Genomic DNA, 15,976 nt, shown 5'->3' on the forward strand with positions numbered 1-15,976 from the left:
TGTGATTTTCTCCCCCCCCCCCCCCCCGCCCCGCCCCCTTGTTTTTCTTCTTTTTGTGTCAAGTGCAGAATTTATTTGGTGAATTGGTTCAGCCCATGGACATCTTTGCTATTGACGTGAAAAGGCGCTTCTGCTTAAACTGCATGATTGTTTTTTGAGATGTTAACAATTCTTATAACTTCAAAAGCGCAAAAGGTTGTGCTGTGCGGTATATTGAAACTAGTAAAACTATCTTCTTCCTTACAGAGACTCTAGTACTTTCAACAGAGACTCTGTGTCATCTATATATTCCTGTTTGCACCAGAAATGGAACAACATGATGAAAGCTTTGAGATGGATTTTTTGGACAAGCAGATGAGATGGATTAAGTTTTGCATTTTTAATGCCAGGCTCTCTGTCTTGGTGATGAAAGTTTCGAGCAAAATGATGGATAGGACAGTCATTTGGAGGTCTAAAAGGGTTTGATGCTTCTTTTAATGGGTATAGTAATGCGACAGTTGCACCTCTTATTTGCAAATGAAACATTGGTCTTTTGTGATGCAGAGGTATCCTAGCTAGATCACTTGAGACAAATTTTTATCAGTTCCAGGTTGTGTTAGGCCTTAAAATCAATCTTAAAAAATGTGAGATCACACCGGTGGGATAAGTGGATAACACCAAAGAGACCGCGCAGGTGCTGAATTGCAAGGTGAGTACTGTATCTACTACCTATCTGGAGTTAGCATTGGTGGGTCTAGCAAAGATTTTCCAGTGTGGAATTCAGTTATAGAGAGAGAGTAAAGAAATGACTAGCAGGATCAGGTACTTGTCAAAAGGGTGAAGGGAAGTATGATCAAAAGCACCCTTTCTAGCATACCTACATAGGGATGGAAACAAGATTAGTTTTTTGGTGCTTAAGTGGTGCTGGGAGAATGGATTGAGGAATTCCTCAGCATATATAGAGTGTCTTGCCAAAGAAAGATGCTAATCAAACAAATTTTGTAAGTCTCACAAGCGGGTGGGATTTAAGATTCTGAAGGAACGTATAAGATTGGGAGATCGAAGAATTTCACAGAGATTGTATAAGATTGGGAGATGGATGAATTTCATCGAGATATTGTATGGCTGGACACACTAAACAATACATCGGATGTATGGAGTTGGTGGGAAAGTGTAAATAGATTATTCACTGCCAAATCCTATTACAAGAGGTTATAGGTGAGAGAGGAACATACTCGCCTCATGGTTCTATTTGGATCCACAGAGCACTGAGAAAGGTATGTTTCTTTGCATGGTTGGCGACAAGGAGTGTGCTTTTGATAGAAAAAAAAATTGAAATAGAGGAGGATCACCTGTGTTGGTGTTTCATGTGCAACAGTTTGGGTGAAGATGTAAATCATCTTGTTTTGCGTTGTAATGACTAATCAATTATGGAGGATGGCCTTTAATTTTCTTGGGATGCAATGTGTGATGCTGGGCAAAGTCAATGGGCCATGGCGAAATCGGGACTCAGAAGAGGGGGAAGAGAAGTCCAAGGGCATGGAGTGCTGCCCCCTTAGCAATCATGTGGGTTATTTGAAAAGGGAGAAATATGAGGACATTTGAAGGGGTGGAATGAGATTTTGTAAAATTGAAAACTAGTGTTTTGTTTCCAGTTTTCTTTTGGTGTTCTCATGAGGTCCCTATTTGTATAGAAGATATCTCTTTAGTTGAGAAACCATATTTCGGTGTAGGTTCTCTTTCTTTTGGTATATTTCTTGTATACGGGGTTTTACAAATGATAACAAATTATTTACCTTATATTAAAAAAGGAACAATATGATACAATTCTATTTTATTTTTTTGATTGATTGCCCTTATATTCAAAACATCTTGAATTCCTCCACCTCCGTATAGTGCACCATATGCAATCTTGTAGTTCGCTCCATCTTCTTTTTTGATCTATTTATCCTCTTCTGTGTAACTTGACAACAGTCCAGGGCTTTTCCTGGCATTACCAACTCAATCCTGCCATAATTAGAAAGATGTCCAATAATGTGCGGTCACTTCACAATGTAGGAAGAGATGGCTATTTGTTTCTGCATTTTCTGCATGATTCTGTAGGTCGTTAAAGTTAAAATGAAAGTACTGTCAGTTATTGAGAAGTTTGACTTCAATTTGCCAATTTTGGGCTTGCAGTGCCGAGAGTGGAAGCGAAGGCTCAAGCGAAGGAAGTGATGCAAATTCTCAAAATGTGGGTACCGTATGGTGGATATTTTGATTTATGTCATTTCATCCTTGGCAGTTTTTATGGTGGATTACTGTTACTTAAAATCTTGTTTAGGCATACTATTAAATAGGCTTTCCATCTTAATGCATCAATTTCAGTCTTTTGAGCATAGATTTTTGGTCCGTTCATTACCATTGCAGTCGGTATGCATGCAAACAGTGTTGTCCTATTTACTACTTAGTTGGTACTATCTTTGATTTTTCTTGTTATTGTGTGTAGGAGTCACCAATGAAGTCAGCAGGCAGGCAAGATTCAGGTCTGGTGGTATGACTTTGCTTTAAACGTTTTATGATAAGTTTTGAAATGCATTATTTGATGAGAAGTATGACATCTCTTCAACAGCTGAAGAAGCATCTCAAAATGGCAATTCTGCTCATAGTTCTCAGAATGGAGGAACTAGTGCTCCTCATTCATTGGTCAACCAAACTATGGCAATCATGCCAATGTCAGCTGTGGGTGCTGGCGGTGTTCCTGGCCCCACAACCAACTTGAATATTGGTATGGACTACTGGAATGCCGCCGCTTCACCGAATATTCCTGCAATCCATGGGAAGGTACCGTCTGCTTCAGTTGCTGGAGGAATAGTTAATGCTGGATCAAGGGATATTGTCCAATCACAAATGTGGATTCAGGTATCCCTTTTTCTCTTCTTAACATTCTCCCTCTTTTCCAACTTTAACTTAGTGTGGCGGATTAATTCTGTATTTGCATTTTGCATTATAAAACAAGACTCTGGTTCTAGATTTGAATATATGCAGGTGCTCTTAATGTTCATCTTCATGCTAAACACCCACTTTAAGAGCATGTACTTCAGTTACATGGGAGGAGTATGAATAGTGTACAATATGGCCTGTCATAGCCTCATAGGATTATTGGTAGAACGCATTTAATTTGTTCACACATAGAGATTTTGTAAAAGTCACAGATGTTTTGCCTGGGTAGTGCAGCTTTTCTGGGTACTCAGGGTGGAACATCCTAAATGCATTCCCTTTGGATGTCCCTTTCTGCCGTTTCTTACTGTGGACATGTCTCCTTTGGTTTTCCTTTTTGTTTGTAATTTAGTCCATATTAACTGATGATATTTCTTTTCCTTGAATTTAGGATGAAAGGGAGCTCAAGAGGCAGAGAAGAAAGCAGTCCAACAGGGAATCTGCACGTAGGTCTAGGCTACGGAAGCAGGTACAGATAATTCCTCTCTTGTTTCTTTGTCTCTCTGGATTGACCCCTGACTCCACTTTGCCTTTCGGGGCCAGGCAGAGTGTGATGAACTAGCACAGCGTGCTGAAGTTCTAAAGGAAGAAAATACCTCTCTTAGAACAGAACTGAGTCGTCTAAGGAGTGAGCATGACCAACTTGCTTCTCAGAATGCTTCTCTTAAGGTATTTTCTCATTTCCTTTCTTTAGTTCTCTCAAATGAAGAAAAAAAGAAAGATAAATTCAATAATTGTCACCCAATTACTACTAGCCCAACAAAGAAACTAAGAGCAGAAAGGTCAAAGGAATAATGTTTCCTAGTTGCAGAACCAATCAGCCTGTAATATTTACATGAAGTGGACTGTGTCATGGTTTAACACTAATTTCCATTTTTGGCTCACTTTATTTAATACCTTCTAATTGCGGAAGTGAGTTGAAATTGCTACTTCTCTTTTACCTGTATCTACTTTTAGACACTTGTGTGCCATAGTCACTGGATTTGACTTTGCAGGAGAGACTTGGTGAAGTTCCAGGCCGAGATGATCCCAGACCTAGTAGAAATGACATACCTCTAAACAAAGATACCCAGCATTCAACACAAACTGAACCCAAACAGGGTGGTCAGTGAAGTTCTGGCTAGATTATCGTGGATTGAAAAATAGGCTTAACCTAACAAACTTAGTAGCAACAGTCTTTAATTTGCATATTTATGTAGTTTAAAAATCTATGAAATGTGAGGCTTTTTAGTATCGGGATTCATTGTCCAATATTTTCCATTGTTTCTCAGTTTGGACCGATCTTTTATGGTCGAGAAACCTGGATAATATGTAGAGTATGTGACGGGTGGCGCGTGATAGTTTGTGCCTAATAGGTGGTGTCTCTGTTTTACTCAAATTTGTATGTACTGATGAAATAGTTGATGGCATTTCTCATTTTCAACTGGATAATATGTAGAGTATGTGACCAGTGGCCCGTGATAGTTTTGTGTCCCTCAGATAACTGTTAGTGGCATTTCTCATTTTCAACTTTAAAGATGTTCTGTTCTTTTGAAAAAGTGAATGGTGCTCTTACTGGGAAACTTGATCCAACAATAATATTTACAACAACCACATACCTTTTGTGATCTCACAAGTGGGTTTGAGAGGATATACGAAGATCTTATCCCTTACATTGGAAGGTAGAGACGTTTCTGCTAGACCTAGGGATGGCAATGGGCGGGCCGGGTTTAAGGATATGTTGTGTGGGGCGGGTGGCGGGTATATGTGATTCATGAGGTGAGGGTCTATGCGGGGCTTGGTGGGGCAGGTTGAAAATGAAAAAAGTTGTTATGTAGGGTAGGGTGGATTAAAAATTTTGCGGGTTAAGTTCAACCTGTACCACCCTATTGTCATCTCTAGCTAGACCCTTAATTCAAGAAAAAACATATCAAGTAGCTCGAGAAAAGAAATATGAAAGTGAAGTAGCCATACCAAACTACAAAAGAAAAATGAATCTACTCTGGTAGCAAAAAATATTAGTAAACGATTTTGGTAGGTACAAAACTCTAGTAATTGAACATAATATATTGAAGAGTTAGTGCTAGTTTAGAAGAAAATTAACTTTGGGGTTCCAACAAGCTACTGCTATATCCATTTAATTTCTATGATTTTTCAACAATGCTTATAGTGTTGGTCAATTAATTAATGTGATTGGTGATGTATAAGATTATTAGAAAATAATCGAATTAGGATTGTGCTACAGACAATCTAACGAGAGAAATATAAGTGATTGACACGAGAGCTCTTAAAGAGGGAAATACTTTAATCTATAGCTAGTACTACATCCATTTCATTTCTATGATCTTTCAATAACACTTATAGTGTTGGTCAATCAATTAATATGATTGGTGATGTATAAGATTATTAGAAAATAATTGAATTAGGATTGTGCTACAGACAATCTAACGAGAGAAATAAAAGTGATTGACACGAGAGCTCTTAAAGAGGAAAATACTTTTAATCAATTCCGTTCATTACATAAAAATTATACCTATTATAAATTATAATTATATAATTAAATATAGCATATGATTTGATATTAACATAGAAAAAAAAGGCAGAATGGTCTGGGAGGTCCTCGTACTTGTCTCATTTTGTCACCTGAGCCCTTCTAATCTAGACTTTGCCAACTGAACCCTCGAACCCATTGAAATCCAACATTTTAAACCTTTTTTTTGACCTGTCATCCCGTGTGGCAAAAGTAGTTAAAGTGCGTGAATTACACCCACTTTAGGAGTGTGAGATGCTTTTAAAAAGTCAATAACGGCCACTTTTTGCCATCTTCCTCAAATTCCCCTAATTTCTTCTTCAAATATCCAAAATTTCTTCTCTTTCTCACTCATTTATCTCTCTCCAAAATTCTTCACTCCAAATTTCTTCTTCTTCTCCACAATTGATCAGGCTTTTTTGTCTATATTTTATTTTTCTCACCTTTTTCTTACTCGTTAATTTTTTTTGTTCTTCACAATGATTGTTTGTTTTTGCTATTGTGGGCTTCATGCTGAACTTAAGATGTCAAGAACATCAACAAATCCAGGAAGAATGTTTTGGGGCTGTCAAAAATACACAAATGGTAATAGATGTGGATTTTTTCGATGGGCTGATATGGCTGATCCTACATACCAAGAACAATACTACATGAAGAATCAATCAACAAATGTTGATCATGGAAGGCAGGGAAGGCATGGAAAGCATGGAAAACATGGGAGGTCGAACATTAGTATTGATATCAGTGTTGCTGTGATTGTTGTCATTTGGTTTCTATCTTTTGTATTTAAGATGTATTGATGATTTGTTCATTTTGAGTACTATGATAATGTATATAATGTATGAAATATCAAGATTAAGACTTATAATTATCATAGCAAATTCATAAGCAAAAATAACTTGTTTGTCATAGCAAGCTAACACAATAGTTGAAAATTAAGTTAATAGTGGAAAGTATCATAGACAATGTCATTGACAATTTAGCTAGGCAAAACATGAGCCTTTACTATGAAATATTATATGTCTTGAGTGCTTGGTGTGGACTGAGTGGCTCGCTTGTAACTTTGTTCTTGTAGCTGCCTTTGAGTAACTGCAGCTCCACTCTTCCACCTTAGTCCATTGGGTTTGTAATCAAGATCGATATTGGTAGGCAGTGAACTCTTCAATGGTGCACAATGTAACACTCTATCAGTAGTTCCAGACTGTTAAAAGGCAATAATGATATTAGTTAGAGAGATTCTATAGAATCAAACTAAAAGTCCTTAAATGATAATACTTACCCTCTCAATCACACTACAATTTGCTCCAAATAGCATACCAAAATCAGCTGTTCTTGGCCTCTTATATCCGACATTTGCATCACATCTTTTAACTTTGCTACTCTTCTTTGAGCCACTAGCACTAGTAGTTGACTGTTGAGTACTAAATTGACTTATTGGTTGAGCAACACTTGCAAAATTTACAGAAATATTTGCAGCACTTCCACCAGTAGTTGTTGCAAAATTTACAGAAATGAACTTCAAATGGATCCCTAGCAACCTGCCAAAACTTCTTCCTCCTTTCTTCACCACTCCATACCTTCTTCCAGTTGGCCCATATGTCTAGCACATCATCTAATCTCAGCATTTGGCAATAAATCAACAAGTTCTAGGTTAAGACCCTATCAAAGAAAAAAGGCATGTCAAGGAAAAACAATAGGAACATAAGTGTAACATAGAAATTGCTATAGCAAAGTAAAAAAAGACTACAAAGTGTTCTCATACCTTCTGTATATCAGACATAACTGTCAGTCCTTCATCTTCAGTTTGTGTCAGTTCCAAATCATCTTTGATGCACTTGATAAATCAAGATCATGTGTCCTTGGATTCTTTATTAACTACTTCTCATGCTATAGGGTACATCTCATTATTTCCATCCTTGAAAATGCAAGACAACAGTTCACCTCTACATACACCTTTCAGAAATGCACCATCAAAACCAATTATCCTTCTACACCCCTCCATCCAACCACTTTTTAATGCTCCAAGACAAATATAAATCCCTTGGAATACCTCTTTTCCAAGAATTGCATTCTTGGATGTCCTAACAACCACAGTAGTTCCTAGATTTGTAGACTTCAACTCCTCAACATAGTCATACAATCTAGCAAATTCCTCTATGAAATCACCCATATGCTCATTCATGACTTTTATTTTTGCTCTTCTACAACTTGTTTTACTAACATACAATCCATAATCCTTTTGTACCAAGCCTTGAATCTGATGGAGTCTGATGCTAGGCTCACTCATGATTCTGTCTTTGTAAGTCTAACAAATCCAGTTTGGAGTACACAACTTGTTTCATGTTCTTTTGAAACACTTATGGACATGAAAATATGTCTTCACAATAAAATTTTCAGTATTACCCTCAATACTTCCAAGAATATGCCAAGGACAGCCCTTCTTATTACACTTTACCCTAATCCTCTCCTTTTCATTAGGTTTAAGTTTAATGTTCACACCTTTCTGAATAAAGTGAGTCTGTAGTGCTTTTCTAAACTGAACATTATTCACAAAAATCATATACAACTGAAAATAAAAAAAATTGACAGTTGGGTCAAAATAGACCTTTGTACTTGAATTCCTAGATGGTGGATCTACAACCTCATCAGAATCAACAGGATCCCCTTCATCCTCACTAATATCACTGCCAGGATCTGAGCTATCAAAATACAGGTCATCCCCACCCAATTTTCCTTCATATCTTCCCCTCTTATTCTTATAAATATCTTCAAAATCAGCATCTATACCTACAGGACCCAGAAGGTATCTCATCTACATTTATTCTAGCAGTCTTCTCTTTATTAACTTGTTCTTGAATGTTAGACTTCCTAGCTTCAACAAACTCAGAATCCAAGTCACTTAAGTCATCAATGTTCTCATCAACATCATAAAGTGACTTAGAATCAGATTGTTTAGCATCTACATCTACATCAGATTCATCAGATGTATGAAGGTGGTAGAAAGAAAAGTCATTACCTTGACCTTCATCTTCATCTAAGTCCTCTAAAGAAACCTTAGGAGCAGCAGCCTCTTTATTCTTACCTTTGTCTACCCTAAGTTATTGATCTTCTTTTATATTTGTATCATTTTTATCAGATGGTTGAGAGGAAGACACATCAGCCCTAACATTTATAATAGTAGGTGGGGGTGGGGTGGGGGGGGCTTACCTTTTTTAGGAGTAAGCAATTGGGCTATTTGCACCTCAGTAGGATCCTTAACAATTAAATGAGTACTAATTTGATGTACCACATACACATCAACAAAGTCCCCACCCTTTAAGTTGTTAATAAATCTCAAGACATCAGCATCACTTTTCAACATATAAAAACTACCTCTTTTGTTAACTTTGCACCCAAAGGTTTCAACTCCCAATTCTCTAGCTAATTTATGAAAAAACATAATATGAAGCTCATCCATATCAATTCTTATTTTTTCAAGATTAGAAATTCCATTAGCATACCTGAGTTCAGGATCTGATAAAAAACAACCCCCATAATACATTTGAAGTGTAATAATTGTTGAACCCATATTCTTACCATGCCTGCAAAGTCATGAGAATACAATTAGATGATTGACAAAAAGCCTTAAATGACAAAAAAGCCCTAATTCACAAAAACCCCTAATCGACAAAAAAAACCTAATTTTAAACTAATTCTTTATGGAATACAACAAAAACCTCTATAATAATCTGATATAATCCAATTGGACCACTAACAAGAAAGAAATCCAACACAATTGATAAAAATAAAATAAAATTCAGATACGAAAAAATTCTAGATTCAACAGATATTCACGACAAATGCCATTGAATGCATAATACTTCTACAAATTGTTATTAGGCATGTAAAAAACCAAAATCCTCCCTAAAATCACACCACGACCTCTGCAACAACTAAGCCCTAACAGGAACTCAAAACAACAAAATTCAAAATGAAACACCAAAAACACAACTGCAAAACAAAGAGAATGAAAATTAGTCAAGAAACTTACAACTATGGAGTGAAACGCGAACTCAAACACTTAACAAAATCGAAAAAAATCGCAGTGAGCAACAATGTAAATCGGGATTAAGGGAGTAGAAGGGTCTAGTTGAAAAGGAGAAAGGAAAGAAATGCTTGAAAGAAAAGAATTAGCCTATTTTTAACATGTCATATCCTATGTGGCATTTTTAAATGACGTGGAAAGCTACGTGTGGCGTTTGTAGTTCACGCACCACTGAGTGGTCAAAAAAAGGGTTTAAAATATTGGATTTCAGTGGATTTGAGGGTTTAATTGGCAAAGTCTAGATTAGAAGGGCTCAGGTGACAAAATGAGACAAGTACGAGGGTCTCCCGGACCATTCTGCCTAGAATTACCTAGTACTATATTTTTTTCTCCATTGAGTTTTGAACATCAGATTTTAGGATTCAACAACCAGTTCATTGACCAATGGCTATACCCTTGTGCTTTCAAATGTAATTTTTCACTCATTTTGATTGAATAAAACAATAATGCCTTGATTCTTTTTCCCATCGACTTAATCCAAATATCTGTGTAGGATAGCTACTGAACAATTTTTTTAGTAAGAAATTTCGATAAGAAAATAGCATGAGACAAGTACAAAGGTATCCCAAACCATTTTGCCAAAAAAAAAATAAAGAGAAAAGAAGTTGGGAAAGAAGATTAGATACTTTTATAAATTGAATGCCACGTAACCAACCAATGCTTTCTTCAAAAAAATCAGCAAATTGCGGCTCTACCGTTGAATTAGCAACAGACGCAGTAGCCACTAGAAGATTCCGTGCTTCTTCGAATCTCCACCTGCGTTCCCCGGAAAACCACCGGTCCCTCAGCCACCGGAATAGTTGACGCAAATGTCCGTAATGTTCGCTGACGTGTCCGTTGTTCTTCCGTCAGCTGCCGGCGGTTTGAAACACTCCTATGCATTTTCCGACTCCAAATCCCTTCTCTCCCCTTCTGTCTCCAAAGTAAGATGAGATTCTTATTATATGCTGTTTATAGTTTCATATATAGATATTTTGGCTTTATAATGCAAGTATAAAAGGAAAAAACAAAGAGAAGAAGAGATATGCTTAGTTTCGGCATGGAAAAATAATCGTAGATTCGCTGTGCTAATAGAGACTACGAGTTTATGAAGATTATTTGATGAAGTTAGAAATTGATAGTATTTGCTTACTATTGCTATTTTAGTTGAAAAGAGAACTTTGGTTGAAGAAGGAGCCTAGAGCATCCACATATGCTAATTACTATGGGTTACATTAGCTCACAACAGAAATTGATTGAGTATTCATTAGAGAAATACACAATAGAAGAAAGAGATTCCAGTGGCTGCGGTTTAGATAGTTTATTTTTGTTAGATTGTAAAATTAATTGAACCAGAATACATCCTCCTTTATAGGAATGTTAATGAACACTATGGCGTAAGCGATAATGTGCGTAATAACCATTTGGATTACCAGAATTATTGCAAAGGTGATGTAGAAATACGGTGTGCATTACTTCCTTGATTAAAGCTTCATGACTAGCTACATATAAACGCTTCATGACGAACATAATGCAGATTGGAATGTACTCAGAATGCCCCAAGCTTAATATGGTATCCACTTGGCTTGAATACAAACTTCATCAGTTCTTAGATTTGAGAAAGAATATTTGCTTACTCTTCAATTTTGCAAGAAAATGTTGAATTAAAATAGTCTAGCATGATGATACTTACAGTTGTTGAGGAAATAAGTTGGGAAATAGTCTTAAGCACTATGAACCTTTGGAAGTGTTTCAGGAAAAAAGGCTTTCAGAGCACTTGGACATTGCATGTATCTCTTTGTAATGAACCATATGGTGATTATCAATTCTTAAAGTTCAACATGATAATAGGATGCATGATCCCTAATTGGAATCGGCATGTTCAGTCCTTTGTTTGGGTATAAGTTAATAATTTTTTCTTACAAAGACAACATTATCCCTGTGCAAATATAAACATGGTAAAGGACGTAAGCTCCTCTATCTATGATACAAGGAGTCAATGAAGTCCAAAAGATTGTCATAATGATATACATCGTTCATTTTACGCCAAAATGATAGAAATTTTAGACATGTAGATTTTATATAATGAAGTGCAGTTGTTTACCTTCAAAATATCTGGAGTTCCTCTTTGTCCACATTGTCCATATGGTGCACAGAGGTATAGACAGATTGAAGTCAAAATGTATTTTGTCGTTATATTTTTGGTGTAAAGAAAGCTTTGTAGATGATGATGAATCCTTGGTTGATTTCATATGTTCCCTGTGAAGATCTGTGATTAATTTTTGTAAGACGGAACAACTTTTTGTCTTTGCTTACAACTTGTAAATATGGTGGCACTGGCCAACATTCCCTAAGCTGATGAATACACTGTTACCATTATTAAAAAAATAAAAGGGCTTACGTCAAGTAAACTGAATTGGTATATTTTCAATTTGGAAATCCTTAAGGTAGATCTATTTAGCGGTGCCAGATTATAAATATCTCTCCGAGTCAGCGATTTAAAGTTGAATTTGTTTCATGTAACTGACATTGAATTCGTAAAATAATAAAAATAGTCTTTTAGGAGCATGAAAGTGACTGATACAGCGGTAACCTATCACTAACATTTCAAGCTATATCACTTGTTCTTGAACATCGTGTGGTTTGATAAACTTAAATTGTGTAAAGATATCTTCTCGGGTTTGTTTTGTTTAGCTTTGCACTTTAGAAAGATTGGCTAATAAGTGCATGAATCATCTTGTTTGTGTTGAAAACTTATTTCATTAGCTGAAAAGATATAAAATTTGCATTTTCTCCTGTAAATATATCTATGACTAAAAGTAAAGTTTTATTTTGAATTCAAAAATTTGGACTTTATGTGTGCCGTTTTGTATGCTTGAGTGATGGAATTTGGGAACATTTAATCTGATGACTGATTTAAGGGCTGTTTCCTTGTTTACCCCTTCCTTTTTGGGGTGGGAGGCTCGTGTGGTTAATAGTATGTGTGTCATTGTATTCTCTGCAGCTTCATGTGATACATTTTTCCTCAAGCAGTAAAAAAGAACAGCTCAATTTGACCATTTAGCTGTTTATACAATTGTATGTTGATGTTCTTGATGGAGGGTCACGAAGGTGTAGTACTTTCTTGCTTCCAGTATCTCACAAGAGAAATTTCCTAAGTACCTTGGCTATCTTACATTTATTGCCTATAGTAATCTTACTTCCTTCTGCAGAGCTCTCCATCTTTTTCTGTCCCGAGGCTAGGAATTGGACTAGGAAAGGCCCAAACCAGAAGCTGGACGATAAGAGCAACAGCGTCAGGAAGTTCTGGAGGTGATTTGGTCCCAGTTGCTCCTGTTCAGTTGGAGTCAGCTGTTGGTCAATTTTTAGCACAGATGTTGCAAACCCATCCCCATCTGCTCCCTGCAGCTATTGAACAGCAGCTGGAGAACCTTCAGAATGAAAGGGATGCCCAGTTAAAGGAAAACCAGTCTTCAACCAAAGATGTCCTCCAAAAGTAATTTACTTGACCTTTGCTTCTTTATATTTGCTTAGGGTGACATATTCAGCTATTGTTTTCCTGCCCAAAAGAAAACAAAACAGCCAAGTCTATTTATGATATGACTCGTATAAATACATTTTGAATTTCAGGAGAATAGCTGAAGTCAGAGAGAAAGAAAGGCGGAAAATATTAGAGGAGGTTCTGTACTGCTTAATTGTACATAAATTTGTAGACAATGACATTTCAATGATCCCAAAAATATCTGAAACATCAGATCCTACTGGAAATGTGGGTTATTGGCCAAATCAAGAGCAGAAGCTAGAATCCGTACACTCCCCTGATGCATTTGAAATGATCATCAGTCACATAACTATAGTTCTCGGTGAGCGTGCTGTGGGGCCTCTGGATAGCATTGTTCAAATGAGCAAAATCAAACTTGGTAAGCTCTATGCTGCTTCTATTATGTATGGATATTTCCTCAAAAGGGTTGACGAACGTTATCAACTTGAGAGATCGGTGAGTAAGCCTCCCGAGAGTTTCCAGATCTCAACAAATCCTGATGAGCCAGCAGCACCGAGACAACTATGGGATCCAGATTCATTGATAGAAATATACCCTGAAGATGGTGACAGAGAGGGCTTTGCAGTTTCTGATATTGAGGGTAAACCAGAGAGGCTGAGATCCTATGTGATGTATTTGGATGCAGACACATTACAGAGATATGCAACCTTAAGATCAAAGGAAGCAGTTACTGTGATTGAAAAGCAGACGCAAGCATTGTTTGGAAGGCCTGATATTAAAGTTTCTGGTGATGGTACCCTAGATGTATCTAATGATGAAGTTCTGTCTGTTACATACTCTGGTTTGACAATGCTGGTGCTGGAGGCAGTTGCTTTTGGATCATTTTTATGGGAGACAGAAAGCTATGTGGAGTCTAAATACCATATTATTAATAGCTAGAGATGCTCTTTTGTACTTCAACAAGAAATATCTTTTCATCTTCTAGTTCTGTATATTGTTTACTCGTTCGAACCCACTAAGCATGATTTTTGTATCTGATAATCATCAGACTCATATAACATGTTTTACACGTATACTGCTTGCTGTATGATACAAATCCAAATTTATAAGCTTTCAATTCCAGAAAATGCTGGTTTCTAGTGTGGTCCTGGCAATCTGTGAAAATGGAGTCTGAGTGTCATTCACATCCAGTCAAGGAAACCTAGGTAAAATGGCTCCATAACTTCTGAAAACTGGCTATGCAGATTAGGCATGGGTCCCAATCCCGAACTCGTTGGTTGTCAGTGGCTGTTCGAGCTGCTCCTGGAGCAAGAGTGGGTTGCTCGTGCTGGCCAAGGGACAGAAGGGAATGGTTCCTCTATAAGGGCCTCCCTGGTTGTCGAACAGCCAAATTTGAAAAGTTCAGAAAAACATTATTGTTTTATTATCATTCAGTAATGGTATTTCTTTCTTCAGCTTCTTATATCCGTTGAACAGTGGAGCTTTGGAGTCCTTGTGACATTGGTGATCCTTATGTATATGCCTAATTTGATATGCTTTATTTGAGTCAAGGGTTTATCATAAACAGCCTCTCTACCTTCACAACGTAGGGGTAAGGTTGTTTGGCTGTGTACACTCCCCTCCCCAGACCCCATTTGTGGGATCACCCCGGGTTATGTTATCGTTGTTAATTGTCATATATATATATATGTATATTGGTGATCCCATAGAGCCATCATTACAATTCTAGTGGAAGCTTCTAAATTGTGCATATATAGTTTGTGTCTTAACTTTACACAAAGCACGCATGCTGATATTTGCAGGTAATCATCACTGCAGTGAAGTGGGAGTTTCTTTCATACTCATCTCATGCATGATTGCAGCCAGCTAATGAAGCCTTTCTATAAAGAGTTGCCAGGTCAGTTATCTTTCTTTGAGCAAGTTCTGTAACTTCTTTTGTTTTGGGAGTTCTCATGATTCCAGAATTAGAAGTGGGATGCCATGTTCATCTATGCCATACCTTGAAAACTAGAAAAGCCAAAAGCTTTAGTGAAATGATTTTCTGGGCCTACATGAAGACAGTAAAGGGACGATATCATTGTTGTATATTGTATTTTACTTAAATTGGCCATCTTGAACTTGGTTTAGACAGACATGCCTAATGATGACTCAAGACTTATCCTAGTTCTTTTTCTTCTTTGATAAAAGTGGTATTCGGGTCAGCTTGCCTGCTTGACTAGTTTCATGAGGTACCTGTTATCTCTAACTAGCACAAGTACCAGGTAATTACTCTGTCCACCAAAGTTTGAACAGATGAGAAGATATCACTAAGTGTTTTTGTTTTCGTTGAATTTTTAACGTGAGATATCATGATTTTCAACCCACTCTACTGATCACTAGGTGCAAGAGTAATCTGAGTTGTTGTGGAAAAATTGTACTGTCCAAGTAGAACAAAAACATTTACTCGTATATATATATCTAGCTATGAACTATTTAATCATGAACAGTGACGAAACGAGGTTGAATAAAATGTAAGAGGACATGACTCATGACTAAATTACTTAAATAATGTGGTGATAGGTATTCATATATTGAGATTCGATTAAATTTAAATTTACACATTGTAGGATTCGTTTTTAGTGCGCTGCTTCCAATAAGTTTTTTTCCATGAAGGCTCAAATTCAAAATCTTTAATTTAAGGATGAATTAATCTCAATCATAATAACCGTCTGAGATGTCCATCTGCGTATATCTGTTTTTCCTATTACGAAAGCTACATACATCACCTACATGCGATAGTTCGAATTTCAGTTATATTATGCTAAGCATATTAAAATAAGTAGTAATTAAATATCAATATATTTAACTTGTAGTATAAATGAGATTACACTCTAATTTTCAAGTCCAGATTAGATTTGATATTTTGTTTGATATATATGGAGTTATCTATTATCTTAAATTAATT

At 36.6% G+C, this 15,976-nt stretch overlaps 2 protein-coding genes across 6 annotated transcripts in view; both read left to right on the forward strand.

Annotated features, from left to right (window-relative positions):
* The window catches only part of LOC102594791 (transcription factor HBP-1a), a 13,630-nt gene extending 7,362 nt beyond the window's left edge, over nt 1-6,268 (forward strand). For 4 of the 5 annotated variants that reach the window (XM_015311130.1, XM_015311131.1, XM_015311129.1 and 1 more), the window contains 6 exons: nt 2,158-2,212; nt 2,468-2,504; nt 2,591-2,880; nt 3,350-3,427; nt 3,502-3,627; nt 5,992-6,268. In XM_015311130.1, the coding sequence (XP_015166616.1) occupies nt 2,158-2,212; nt 2,468-2,504; nt 2,591-2,880; nt 3,350-3,427; nt 3,502-3,627; nt 5,992-6,267 (862 nt within the window). In that variant the 3' untranslated portion in view covers nt 6,268. Of the gene's footprint in view, nt 1-2,157; nt 2,213-2,467; nt 2,505-2,590; nt 2,881-3,349; nt 3,428-3,501; nt 3,628-3,953; nt 4,401-5,991 lie in introns of those variants that run through there. The other variant, XM_015311132.1, reaches the window with a different exon arrangement.
* Nucleotides 6,269-10,198: 3,930 nt separating this feature from the next.
* Nucleotides 10,199-14,119, forward strand: LOC102595128 (UV-B-induced protein At3g17800, chloroplastic). The gene is made up of 3 exons (XM_006352870.2): nt 10,199-10,474; nt 12,743-13,026; nt 13,161-14,119. Exons 1-3 carry the CDS (start codon nt 10,361-10,363, stop codon nt 13,969-13,971), a joined length of 1,209 nt encoding a protein of 402 aa, XP_006352932.1. The 5' UTR covers nt 10,199-10,360; the 3' UTR covers nt 13,972-14,119.
* Nucleotides 14,120-15,976: the final 1,857 nt, after the last annotated feature.

Source organism: Solanum tuberosum, unplaced genomic scaffold (assembly GCF_000226075.1).
Source record: "Solanum tuberosum cultivar DM 1-3 516 R44 unplaced genomic scaffold, SolTub_3.0 scf00144, whole genome shotgun sequence".
Classification (NCBI taxonomy): Eukaryota; Viridiplantae; Streptophyta; class Magnoliopsida; order Solanales; family Solanaceae; genus Solanum; species Solanum tuberosum.